The 10,780-nt window shown below is 48.8% G+C and overlaps 3 protein-coding genes across 3 annotated transcripts; 2 read left to right on the top strand and 1 right to left on the bottom strand.

Annotated features, from left to right (window-relative positions):
- Nucleotides 1-1,638: 1,638 nt before the first annotated feature.
- EDB91DRAFT_1149511 (uncharacterized protein) lies at nt 1,639-2,163 on the top strand. Its single transcript, XM_041319370.1, has one exon. The coding sequence runs from the start codon at nt 1,724-1,726 to the stop codon at nt 2,081-2,083; it is 360 nt and encodes a 119-aa protein (XP_041174237.1). The 5' UTR covers nt 1,639-1,723; the 3' UTR covers nt 2,084-2,163.
- Nucleotides 2,164-4,889: 2,726 nt separating this feature from the next.
- EDB91DRAFT_646522 (uncharacterized protein) lies at nt 4,890-6,381 on the top strand. The gene is made up of 4 exons (XM_041327979.1): nt 4,890-4,923; nt 4,980-5,147; nt 5,238-6,292; nt 6,358-6,381. Exons 2-3 carry the CDS (start codon nt 5,101-5,103, stop codon nt 6,085-6,087), a joined length of 897 nt encoding a protein of 298 aa, XP_041174238.1. The 5' UTR covers nt 4,890-4,923; nt 4,980-5,100; the 3' UTR covers nt 6,088-6,292; nt 6,358-6,381.
- EDB91DRAFT_1149532 (kinase-like domain-containing protein) lies at nt 6,299-10,642 on the bottom strand. The gene is made up of 23 exons (XM_041319371.1): nt 10,464-10,642; nt 9,995-10,407; nt 9,755-9,934; nt 9,674-9,704; nt 9,579-9,616; nt 9,477-9,525; nt 9,330-9,418; nt 8,921-9,268; nt 8,816-8,872; nt 8,569-8,754; nt 8,488-8,518; nt 8,401-8,438; nt 8,136-8,354; nt 7,990-8,085; nt 7,828-7,937; nt 7,614-7,773; nt 7,509-7,565; nt 7,272-7,457; nt 7,190-7,220; nt 7,101-7,138; nt 6,833-7,051; nt 6,505-6,716; nt 6,299-6,442 (listed from the first exon to the last, which is right to left on the bottom strand). Exons 2-23 carry the CDS (start codon nt 10,142-10,144, stop codon nt 6,418-6,420), a joined length of 2,550 nt encoding a protein of 849 aa, XP_041174239.1. The 5' UTR covers nt 10,145-10,407; nt 10,464-10,642; the 3' UTR covers nt 6,299-6,417.
- Nucleotides 10,643-10,780: the final 138 nt, after the last annotated feature.

Raw genomic sequence — 10,780 nt, forward strand, 5'->3', positions numbered from 1 at the left:
GCGAGGTATTGAAAGAAAGTGAGAGGAATACAAAGAATCCCCCCGTTTGGGGGATTTCCGGAGGAGCTGCGATGCAGGCACCCGCGCATTTTTAACATCATCTTCGGCTGAGCTGGATGGCGCAAATAGTGTTCATTAGCTAAGAACAAATTTAAATATGCGAAGTTTAGGCCCAGTGTGCGTGGGAGCGTACCATGGAGCTTGAGTCGATAGTGACGGCCGGCGAGACCAGGAGAAGAACATTTGTAGATTCCTTGTGGTTCTTGTACAGGCAAAAGCTCATGAGGAATCTATACAGATTCTTCGCGCATCGTGATTGAACAAACACGGAGAGGAAGGTCCGTACCTCGGTGGTCCATGAAGTCAATATTAATGACATATTATAGGAACAGAACATAATCGATCTATGTACAGCCATGTGGCAAGAGGCATGGTGCACACGGGTGCCGAAATGGTTTTCGCACATGCTTCGCCTTCGATAAGGGGGAAAGGCATTCAATAGGGACGGGGCTCAAGTGGAGTTCGCACACGCGGTCACGCAAATCGCCTCTGCGGAACCAAACAATCGTCCGTAAGATTAGTTAATTTGTGCTGATCGGCAGGTGGGTTGCGCGTACCATGAACAAGGAATGGCAAATGGCGGAGTATGATCAGAATGAGGACGAGATCGTATGAGATGCTGTAGTACGCAAGCGACATGGAGAAATGTTTCGGGCGGCTGGAACTGCACGTCGCGTGAGGCGACAAGCTCAGCTCCCAAGTATCTGGTCTCTGAAGAACAAGCATCAGTTTTGTGGTCATGTAAGGGAGGCGGTGAGATGAAAGATCAGATGTGCCAAAAGAGAGACGATATCCGCAAATCACAGGTGAAACCTGTTACTCAGAAGAACGAAGGTTATTGGTAGAGATTCATCCGTCAAGCATGACGGAAGTGGAATGTATGACGCACCGTGATCACATCAGAAGCGGGAAAATCGATCTTTCCAGGAAGCATAAGACGTTGTTAATATCATAAGTGAGTCCGCAATGGACGCGGGAGTCCATCCTTATAATTAATGGAGAGACCATCTATGCATTGATAAGATGCGATATGGGAGACGGCGTCGGCCGCGGAGGGAAAGAGGACAAGTAATTTCGATGGGCGAAGAAATTTTGCCATTGATTAATATTGTTTCGATCGGAGCTCCCTCTCGCATCCCAATATTATGTAATGATATGTTCGTAGGCGAAGGCCTGGTAGGAGGAGCCGAGCGAGTCCCACTTATAGCAAGCACAGGTTGTCCTCCTTTTCGCAACACATTAATTTTGAAGCTTTGTTCGTTGTTGCACTCATCTGCCCGCTAGAATACATGATTCGGGAGGCCCTGTAACGATCTTCTCGAAACACGCTAACTTTGAAGCTTCGTTCGTTGTACTTAGCATTCGACCGAGGGTGGGGGCGTTGGGCGGGTTCTACAACAAACAGATGTGTTGAAACACGTAATACTAGGTTCTCGTGGGGAACTTCTAAGCTGCTTATTTTGCATGATGAGCATGCAGAGTATATACTCTCTCAGCGCATCCGACATCTGAGAATGACCGTCGATCATTTACGCGCTACCTGGTCAGCCCCTTGGCAAATGGAGTCTAGACCACCGAGCCTTGCTCCCTTGGCTCGTCAGCCCATCCCGTCAGCCGTGCATTGCGATCGAGCTTCTGCTGTCCACCAGGTAATCTACATATTATGTTCTCTGCTCGCGCTTCTATCGCCGCACTTAGTAAAGCCTTCGTCACCGTCCTATTTTCACTACCCCTTCGACTATGCACGCCCACATCATGCATATCCGCACCGCATCTACCCTGCCCCATCGAACGCTCGTATCGAAGAAGACATCCTATCAACTGGAAAAGCGCGAACGCCAGGGTCGAAAGCAACTTTCGCCGACGCTCCGTACCCTCGCTTCCTGTACCTCAATACGGACGCATTCCCCAGGCACATAGACCTGCCGTACACGTCTTCCTCCTTCCTCGCCATTCCGAACAACACACCCTCTACCACCTCACTCCCTCCGCTCAGGTACGCTCAGCACGTCCAATGGCGTAGGATTGCACACGCAAACTCGGCCAGGACTTGTAGGTCTCTGTTTCGAAGGCCTAGAGGCAGAGACGGGGTATTTGGAAGGCTCAGCGACTGGGTTAGGTCATCCGATTCCTCATCTAGCAAGAGAATTCTCGCCGATCTAGCGATCCCCCACGCACAGGTCCAAAGCGGTTTAAACACGGCCCAAGAAGAGATATGACGTGTTCCTCCCGTGCCTGCACCACTTTAGGTCGTTATCGCCTGCATCGTTCCTAGCACAGGCGCTTCCCAACACTGCAACGGTGCAGTTCTGCATTCGCCGTCGTGTTGAGGCTGTATCACCTCCACATGCTCCTCCGTTGAAACTTCATTCGTTGTAGTACTCGGGTGAGTTCCAGGATCAAGAGTACAGGAGTCAAGCGCGTCCTACAACGAGCACAGGTTGTCCTCCTTTCGAAACACGCTAACTTTGAAGCTTCGTTCGTTGCTGCACTTGCCTGATTTCTCGGAGTACTAGTTCTAGTTGAGGAAGTCGAGCGAGTCCTGCCACGAACACAGGCTGGCCTCCTCAACGCACGCTAGCTTCGAAACTTTCCGTTGAGGATTCCTAAGTTGCTTATTTTACACAATGATCGGGTCAAAGTTGGCACTGTTATCGTGCAAGATGAGCACGCAAAGTCCAACACACCCTCAGTGCATACATCTGAACTATATCATAGATATCGCCCTTGGATCATCTGAACCAGTACTGTAGAAATGAGAAAATGACCATATTCAGACACGCTCGCACCTTAACTGTCCTCTAGCATGGGTTGCCAGACAGACCAGGGAATCAAAAATATATCATGATGTCCTGAAGTATCAATTAGTCCAGGGATAATGGATAATACCTAGTACTTATGGCATATCCTTCTACGCAGCCGCCCCTCGTGCACATCCTCTCGCTTTGTACCGGTAACAGCGCCAACCAGATGGAGCTAGTACAGCGGAAAAAGAGACGCGTGCATTTGAGCTGACATTGCTCTCGGAATGCAGGTGTCCGCCCCTGAGCAGAGCTTTACGAACACATAAAAGAATCAAGGGTTGTACACAAGAGACTGAAAAAAAGATGTCCCCTACCGCATGGACACATTTTATAGGCGTGAAGACCGTCGCAATCAAGTTCACCAAAACCTGCAGTGATTCAAATAATGTGAGCAACGCGAAGGAAAAATATACAGCATACACAATAGTAAAGCAGATAGACCAAGCAGTCTCCAAATACTATGAGCTCAATAGGTTTGGAGGGACTGTTAGCCGCGAGCACAACTTTCCGGTCCGTTAGCCAGAAGACTGAAGCCACTCCCCATGCCAGAGTAAACGAAACTCATAGGATGTTGTCGTCCGTGCACATCTTCAGTTGAACCATGTAGTTAATTGAGTATACCCACACACAAGCAATGTGTTCGTCTTCGGACGTGCAGTGTGTATGGCGTAAAACAGATCGGAGTAGACTATGCTAACCGTCTTTTTTTCTTCATTTGCAGATGAAATAGTACTTGAGGATGGTTTCGCACAATGCAAAGTGCCCTGCAGAGTTGAATATGCCGTGCAAGATACAACACACTGAAGTGTATGTGCCACCCGCAGGGGATATTGAAAGCCATTGCAAGGGCGTAATACTATGGGTTTCGACGAAAACTGTATGGATTCGCAGTGAAGCTCGAGGTATTGGAAGAAGGCCAGAGGGATACAAAGAATCCCCCATTTGGAGAATTTTCGGTCCAGAGCTGTGATGCGTGTTTTTAACATGTTTCGGTTGCGTTGGATGGCGCAAATAGTGTTCTTAGCTAACAATAAAGAAGGCCCGGTGTACGTGGCACCATGTCATGGGGCTCAGTGACGTTTAGCGAGACTCGATGCAGTGGGTAAAGGACATGTAAGATCTTTGTGAAAATTTGCTCTTCACACATTAACGCACATATTCTTTACACACGGCGATTGGACGACCACTGAGAGCAATCTCTATACCTCGATGTCGCTGTCCGTAGACCGTGAAGTCAATATCGTATACAGGAACAAGAGACGGAGATGTGACCTCATGGAGGAGTGTCTTGGGCGACTCGAACTGCACGTCGTGCGAGGTGACGATAGCGACAAGCCTTGCTCCCCAAGTATCCGGTTTCTGAAGAATAGGCATCAGTTCAACTTTGACGCGCCTTGGTTCCCAAGATCCGCCTCAACACCAAGGACATCTGAAACAGTGTGATGGAGAGAAGACGACAGGATCCGTGATGAAATTATTTTCGTGTCTTTTCACAGCTCCGTGGCTGCTTGAGATTCGGAGGACTGGTTGTGGTGAATAATACCAACACCCTACAGTGCGAAGCTGATGGCCATGTTGATCTTGGTGACGGTATCCATAGGACTACTCATGAACGGAGTTCTGAGAACGACATTACGAGTGACTCTAGGGACTATCTGGATTCTGCGATCACATCAGAAGCAGGGTTTAAGAGAATTTCAGTCGTGTTTCGATCGGAGCTTGAATGGCCCTTGGCACTCGCATGCCACGTTCGTTGTAGCACGCGCTCAATTCTCTCAGGTAGCCCTCAATGTAGGTCTCATCGAGGAGTCGAGCGAGTTCTGCAACGAGCGCAGGTTGTCCTCCTTTTCGCAACACGCTAACTTTTGAAGCTTTTGAAGCTTCGTTCGTTGAAGCACTCGCTTGAAGAGTCGAGCGAGTCCCACAACGAACACAAGTGTCCGAACACGCAGGTTCTCGGGGAGAATTTATAAGCTGCTTATTTTTCATCATGACTACGTCGAAGTTGGCACTGTCGTTGTGCATGATGAGCATGCAAAGTACGATGTCTATTCTCTCAGTACGTGAATCTAAGAATGCTCGTGGATTATTTGAATTGAATCTAGTTTGATCTAGGTCATCGCTATGATTTTGCTCACGTGATCTATACGCGCTTCCTGGTCAGCCCTCAAGAGTCTGGGTCACTGACCATCCTGTCAGCCTTGCTCACTTGTCTGGTCAGCCCATCCCGTCAGCCATGCATTACGGCCAATACATAAGAGCTGCGCTTCTGCTTTCGACCAGGTAAGCTACCTTTTTCTGTATCTTATGTTCCCTGCTCGCGCTTCTATCGCCGCACTTAAAGCCTTCGTCACCGTCCTCTTTCTGCCTCAGTTTCACTATCCATCGACCATGCACGCCCACACCATGCATATCCGTACCGCATCTACCTCGAGCTCTCTCTTGGCCCCACCGAACGCTCCTTGTATCAAAGAAGACATCCTATCAGCCGGAGAAAGCGCGAATGCCAGGGTCGACAGCTACCCCTCATCCGCGATCCATACCTTCGTTTCCTAAACCTCATTACAGGCGCGTTCCCCAAGCACCCAGACCTGACATTCACGTCTTCCTCCCTCCTCCGCCATACACCGAGTCTACATCCTTCCTCGCTGTTCCAAACAATACACCTGCTACCACCCCACCCCTCCCTCCACTCAGCAGTAGCAGCAGCTCCGACGACTCAGTTGCGCTCAGTACTCCCAACGGCGTGGGTTTGCACGCGCAAAGTCGGTCAGGACTAGTAGGCCTGGGTTTCGAAGGCCTAGAGAAAGGCCGAGGCGGGGTATTCGACGGGCTCGGAAGGCTCAGCGACGGATTCAGATTATCCGATTCCTCATCTAGCCAAGACTCTTCACACCGATCCAGCGATCCCCCGCGTACACAAATTCAGTCCAAAGCGGCTTCAACACGACCCAAGAAGAGACACGACGTGTTCTTCCCGTGCCCACACCACTCTAGGTCGTTGTCGCCTGTATCGTTCCTAGCACAGGCGCTTCCCAACACTGCGATGTTGCAGTTCCGTATTCGCCGTCGTGTCGAGGCTGGATCACCTACGCCTGCTCCTGATATGAAGTTTGATCCTAGTAGGAGCACGGTGTCGACTGAGCTGAAGCGAGCTGCGGGAATGGAACGTCGGGTATCATTGAGTCGGTATGGCAGTGGACGAGTTGCATGGCGGGTGTAGGATAGAGATGATAACACCTAAGGACAAATAAGCAAGTTGCAGTGTCACAGCCGGATTCATTTGAGCAGGCATAGTCTTTCAGGCAAAGCCGGTCTTCAAAAAACGACAAACGACGTCCAACGAGCACATACAACGTGCCGTGACTCATGAACCACCACGGCAGCCTGACAGACGGCGTTGCTGCAGATGGCGAATGTGCACAAAGGTAAACTCATTAGTTCATGCTTTACGTATACTGATAATATGCATATGCACTATTCCTATCCGCAGGGCAAGCACCCGTATTGTCTTGGTACCTGTTAGCATACGCACGACAAGAAGTCGGAACTGTTACTCCATTCGGGACTTTGCGCAGCTGAGCTAAGGAATTGAGAGGACTGCGTTTTCCCTGAAGAACACTTGCTACCAACTACTTACACGACAATCGTAGCCCGTTCCTCCATAAATGTAACAACTTCCGTGCTAGAGGGCCGAGACGCTGCATCTACCGACCAGCATCGCTGGATGAAATCCCAGTCGCCATCAATGATAACAGGTGTGTCTGGCCTTCGAGGCGTAATTCCTTGTAATATTTGGCGCATTACGCCACCGTTGGGGATGTAGTGGTATGGGACCTTTCCCTCCAATACCTGAAGCTGTGGGTGAGCATTTTGTGTAACCGTAGATTTGCACCTTTAAATGTGGGTGTGTGGAAACGGCATTTGGCGCAGGTGCAAATACACTCGGATGGCAATCGCACACGCACCTGAAGCATGATCCCCCCGAAAGAATACACATCGCTTGCCTTGAAGAACACAGACAGCATATCGCTCTCATCGGGCATCAGGTTTTCAGGTGCCATCCATCGCGGAGTGCCTCCAACAGCAGTAGGCAATAAAGCTTGGCTTGCTCTAGCTGAAAGGAAAGCAGAGAGACCAAAATCGGTGAGACGCGCTTTTCTATCATCATCGATAAGGACGTTGAACTAAAAGGCTTAAGTTAGGGAGTCACAAGTTTGTTGAAGGTGCACGTACGCCACTCAAGTCTCCATGGACAATCGATTGCGAATGAACTACCAGATCTTTGTCAGCTGTGTCGTGTTAATTGCAAACATTAGACTTACGATACTGAAGGCCACGAGCTACATCCCTAAGCTAAAGCATCATCAGTACTATGGTCGCTGCGGGGCGACGACTTCAACGTACCAGTGCAAACTTATCGCCACTGGAAAGCTTTTCGTGCTTATCCTCCAGATAGTCGGTCAAGGTGCCATTCCTTAACCACGGTGAAACCAAGGCCGGAAAAACTCCAAATTGACGTGTGACACCCCAGAGAGGAACAATATTGTCATGATTGAGTACGGACGATATTTTAATCTCCCTCAACAATCGCTGGTGAAGTAACAATCAGTGCAATGGGAGCACAAAATATTTTCAACCAACATTGATCATCCTGGGTGTCTCGGCAGCCCCCATCGGTCTTAGTGCCTTGACTGCGACCTAGACTACCGTTGGAAAAGTAGGAGGAATTGTTTGTTTAAGGCTCACGTCAACACAACCAAGAGTAACCTGGTAACTGGAAACAGCTTGCTGTATGAGCACGGTCGTCGAGTCCAAGGCAAGCCGGCACATGTGGATATCCGCATATCCCCCGCAGTTCTCGGGGTACTTGTTGTCCCGAATGATAAAGTTTGTCAAGTCAGTAGCACTGCGGAAAGTAAGCAGTGAGTATGAAAACAGATGTGCATGGGAGATGACCTACCCAACATTCTGGACTACGAAAAAGCAAAAGACATCCTCAATTGACGGACGAGCGTCGCTCTTAACTGACAGACATTGTTGTCCAAAAGTCAAATGCGTTTCATTGGTCTCCTATTCGTAGCCGGCGTCGGCGCTCCAGCACAAAATTCTGTAGGAAACGTACCTGTGTAAGGCGGAAGGGCTGTGTGCTTTTGACTCTTTCTGGAAGTACTTCGTTGGGATCATGAATCCACTCGTAAGGTATCTTTCCTGATAACACCTAGGGAACGTCAGACAAAATGGCTGGCTTCGAGTAGCGCAGGAACACACCTGGATCATGAGACAGCCAAATGAATAGATATCTCCAGCTCTACTTGGTCTCGAGGCTCCTGCATCTGCAATAGGCGCGAGCAATTCGGGCGCAATGTACCTTAATTCGAAGGCATTAGCTGAGCCAGACGTGGAAGTTTGTGTTTGCGCAAAAATCTTGGATAGGCGACCGAAGTAAGCAATGTAGACCCTACCAGAGCCGTCGAGGAACACATCATCCTGAGAATGTGGTCAGCGCATGACGAATAGAATCCACACGATTTACACTTGTCAAAGAACCATGAGTGATACCACCGCCGTGCACTAGACAACAACCTTGAGTCCATGGTTGACGTTCAGGAATACCACTTACAGTGCTTAAGCCCAGCTACCACTTGGTTTAGCTGTCATCAAGCTCAGAGACGATCATAATCATGCTACTTGATGGGCTTACGATATCCAGTTTCCTGGTTGAGGATAGACGGGAGAACTCCCGGCGTAGATAGTCGGACAACGAGCCATTGGCCATCCAGGGAGACATGAAGGCGGGAAGAGGTCTGAAATAAGGGATTGTGTCATACAGCGGCAATATATTATCGTGTGACGACTTGGCCCAGGCGAGAGCCTCTTGAGTAATCATCTATCAAATAAGAGGTATAGTAAACCCCGTTTTATCGAGCGCAACGCGCCAAAAAACTAACCTTAATTACTTCATCTCGATCGCCTGTGTGAGGAATTCTGACTGATTTGACTGCAACCTGAAATGAGTGAATTTTGGCTTCGGACATATAAAAGAGTACACTGACTTTAGTCTCCTCTGAGTTCTTGCACCAACTGCATTTCCAGATATCGCCGAGACCCCCTGCCGCAGTGCCGCGATGTTCATATGCTGTGATCACCTCGTTAGGGAGTTCACGAAGGCTGTAGAACGCAAGCCAGTCAGGAGCGCCTGGTAACATCTCATTAATGATCGCCGTAGTCTTTTCTACCGATGGGCGAATTTTGGGTTCGATTGACCAGCACCGTCGCATGCAATCCAGGTGATGTGCTTCAATCTTCACGCTGCTATCAATGGGCTCGAGGTCCTTGAACCTAGCTGAAACGACGTGAATGGGAGTCTTCAACCACCAATAGGGTTGTTTCCCGTACAACACCTGTTGCACCATGTCAGTGACACAAACAAGATAAATACGAGACTGACCTGAAGCATGATACCCCCAAAGAATATATGTCACTGGATTCGGTAGCGCATTGTATAGGCTGATCGTCCGGAGCGTTGAGAGCTCTGGAGCGGACCCAACGAACTGTACCAGGTGTGATAGGAGAATGCCGGATTGGACTGTACCATGATATTCGAGATACCGAAGTCTGCCAAGCGCGGGGATCCATCGGCAGCTACCAGGACATTGTACTACAACCACGATCAGAATGATAGATACACAGCGTAAGTATGTAAACTTACACTGGATCAGGATCACCGTGAATCACGTTGTTGTCATGGACTGTCCACAATACAACCATCAGTTACGTCGATTACTTCCCAGTCGATTACTACTCACGATACTTGAGCCCCTCGGCGATTTGTCGAAGCTATTGAAACATGGTAAGTTCTCGCAATCGGCTTCGTAAATAAAACTCACCATGGAAAGCCTGTCCATTTCCGTGAGATCCGCATGATTTAGGTAGGAGTCCAAAGTCCCGTTTGGCATCCAGGGGGTGACAAGAGCGCAGAATGGACCGAAATCTCGTACAGTGCCATACAAGCGTAATACATATGGATGCTCTAATACGGCCCAGATTCTGATTTCGCGGTCAAGGCTCTGCGTTCAAAGTCAACGAAGTTCAGACACTTGGTAGTTACAGACGCTATCCAAACACACCTTGTTGATTCTGACGACCATTTGACTATCAATTTGAGTTGGAGATCGTGGAGATTTGACTGCAACCTGAAGATAAAGGTGAGCACATGTACAGAGAATATGAATATCCGAAGTACTTCTTCCGACCCTGCACCACGGTTCCATGTACATTTGTAAACATCTCCAAGACCACCCGAAACGGTCGGGTAATTGGTTTGCCTGATGATATTACTTGATTCGATACAAAGGACGTCTGATGTCCGAAGAGTTGTTTTCTGAACTGAAGAAGCGACTGGCGATTTCTTTGCGACGGGGCTGCGTTCACTATGGTCATTGTCAGACGTAGAGGTCCTGCTTACAAAAGGTGGATCAATAGAAACTTCAGCAACAGATACTTGGCCTCCGCGCAACCGTAGCCAAAAATAAAATAACATCTGTCATTTATAAGGGTGAGTTGAGTCAATTGAACGGTGGATTAGACTCGACATACAAGAAATATCAAGCAGTTTTCAATCGTCGGCATCCTAATATATGACAAATGCAGAACCAACTAAAAGCTAGTTCAGAACTTAGGCCTGTAGTGTCTGAAGTGATGACAGTCGCACAGCAAGATTCAAGTGGGACCCACTCGAAGCTTACTCAGCTCCCTCAACGCATCACTGCCTGGTCATGCCAGGCTGCCATGAGGCGGCGACCTATCCAAGAAAGGCCATCATGTCGAATCACGTCATTCGAGCTTCAAATCGTACAAGCTCATCCTGTATATAATATATGTAGTATGTACTTATTGCACAACATGAGCATTGA

The sequence above is a fragment of the Suillus paluster genome (assembly GCF_016628075.1).
Source record: "Suillus paluster strain FC165 chromosome Unknown EDB91scaffold_54, whole genome shotgun sequence".
NCBI classification, from domain to species: Eukaryota; Fungi; Basidiomycota; class Agaricomycetes; order Boletales; family Suillaceae; genus Suillus; species Suillus paluster.

What these genes read in the sequence shown, in the direction of transcription:
- EDB91DRAFT_1149511 (XM_041319370.1), top strand. Translation starts at nt 1,724, where the DNA reads ATGTTCTCTGCTCGCGCTTCTATCGCCGCACTTAGTAAAGCCTTCGTC.
- EDB91DRAFT_646522 (XM_041327979.1), top strand. Translation starts at nt 5,101, where the DNA reads ATGCATTACGGCCAATACATAAGAGCTGCGCTTCTGCTTTCGACCAG. An exon ending in GCGCTTCTGCTTTCGACCAG is followed by an intron (nt 5,148 to 5,237) that starts GTAAGCTACCTT and finishes TTTCTGCCTCAG; the next exon opens with TTTCACTATCCATCGACCAT.
- EDB91DRAFT_1149532 (XM_041319371.1), bottom strand. Translation starts at nt 10,144, where the DNA reads ATGTACATGGAACCGTGGTGCAGGGTCGGAAGAAGTACTTCGGATATT. An exon ending in CTCATGGTTCTTTGACAAGT is followed by an intron (nt 8,355 to 8,400) that starts GTAAATCGTGTG and finishes CCACATTCTCAG; the next exon opens with GATGATGTGTTCCTCGACGG. An exon ending in GAACGGGCTACGATTGTCGT is followed by an intron (nt 6,443 to 6,504) that starts GTAAGTAGTTGG and finishes TCCTTAGCTCAG; the next exon opens with CTGCGCAAAGTCCCGAATGG.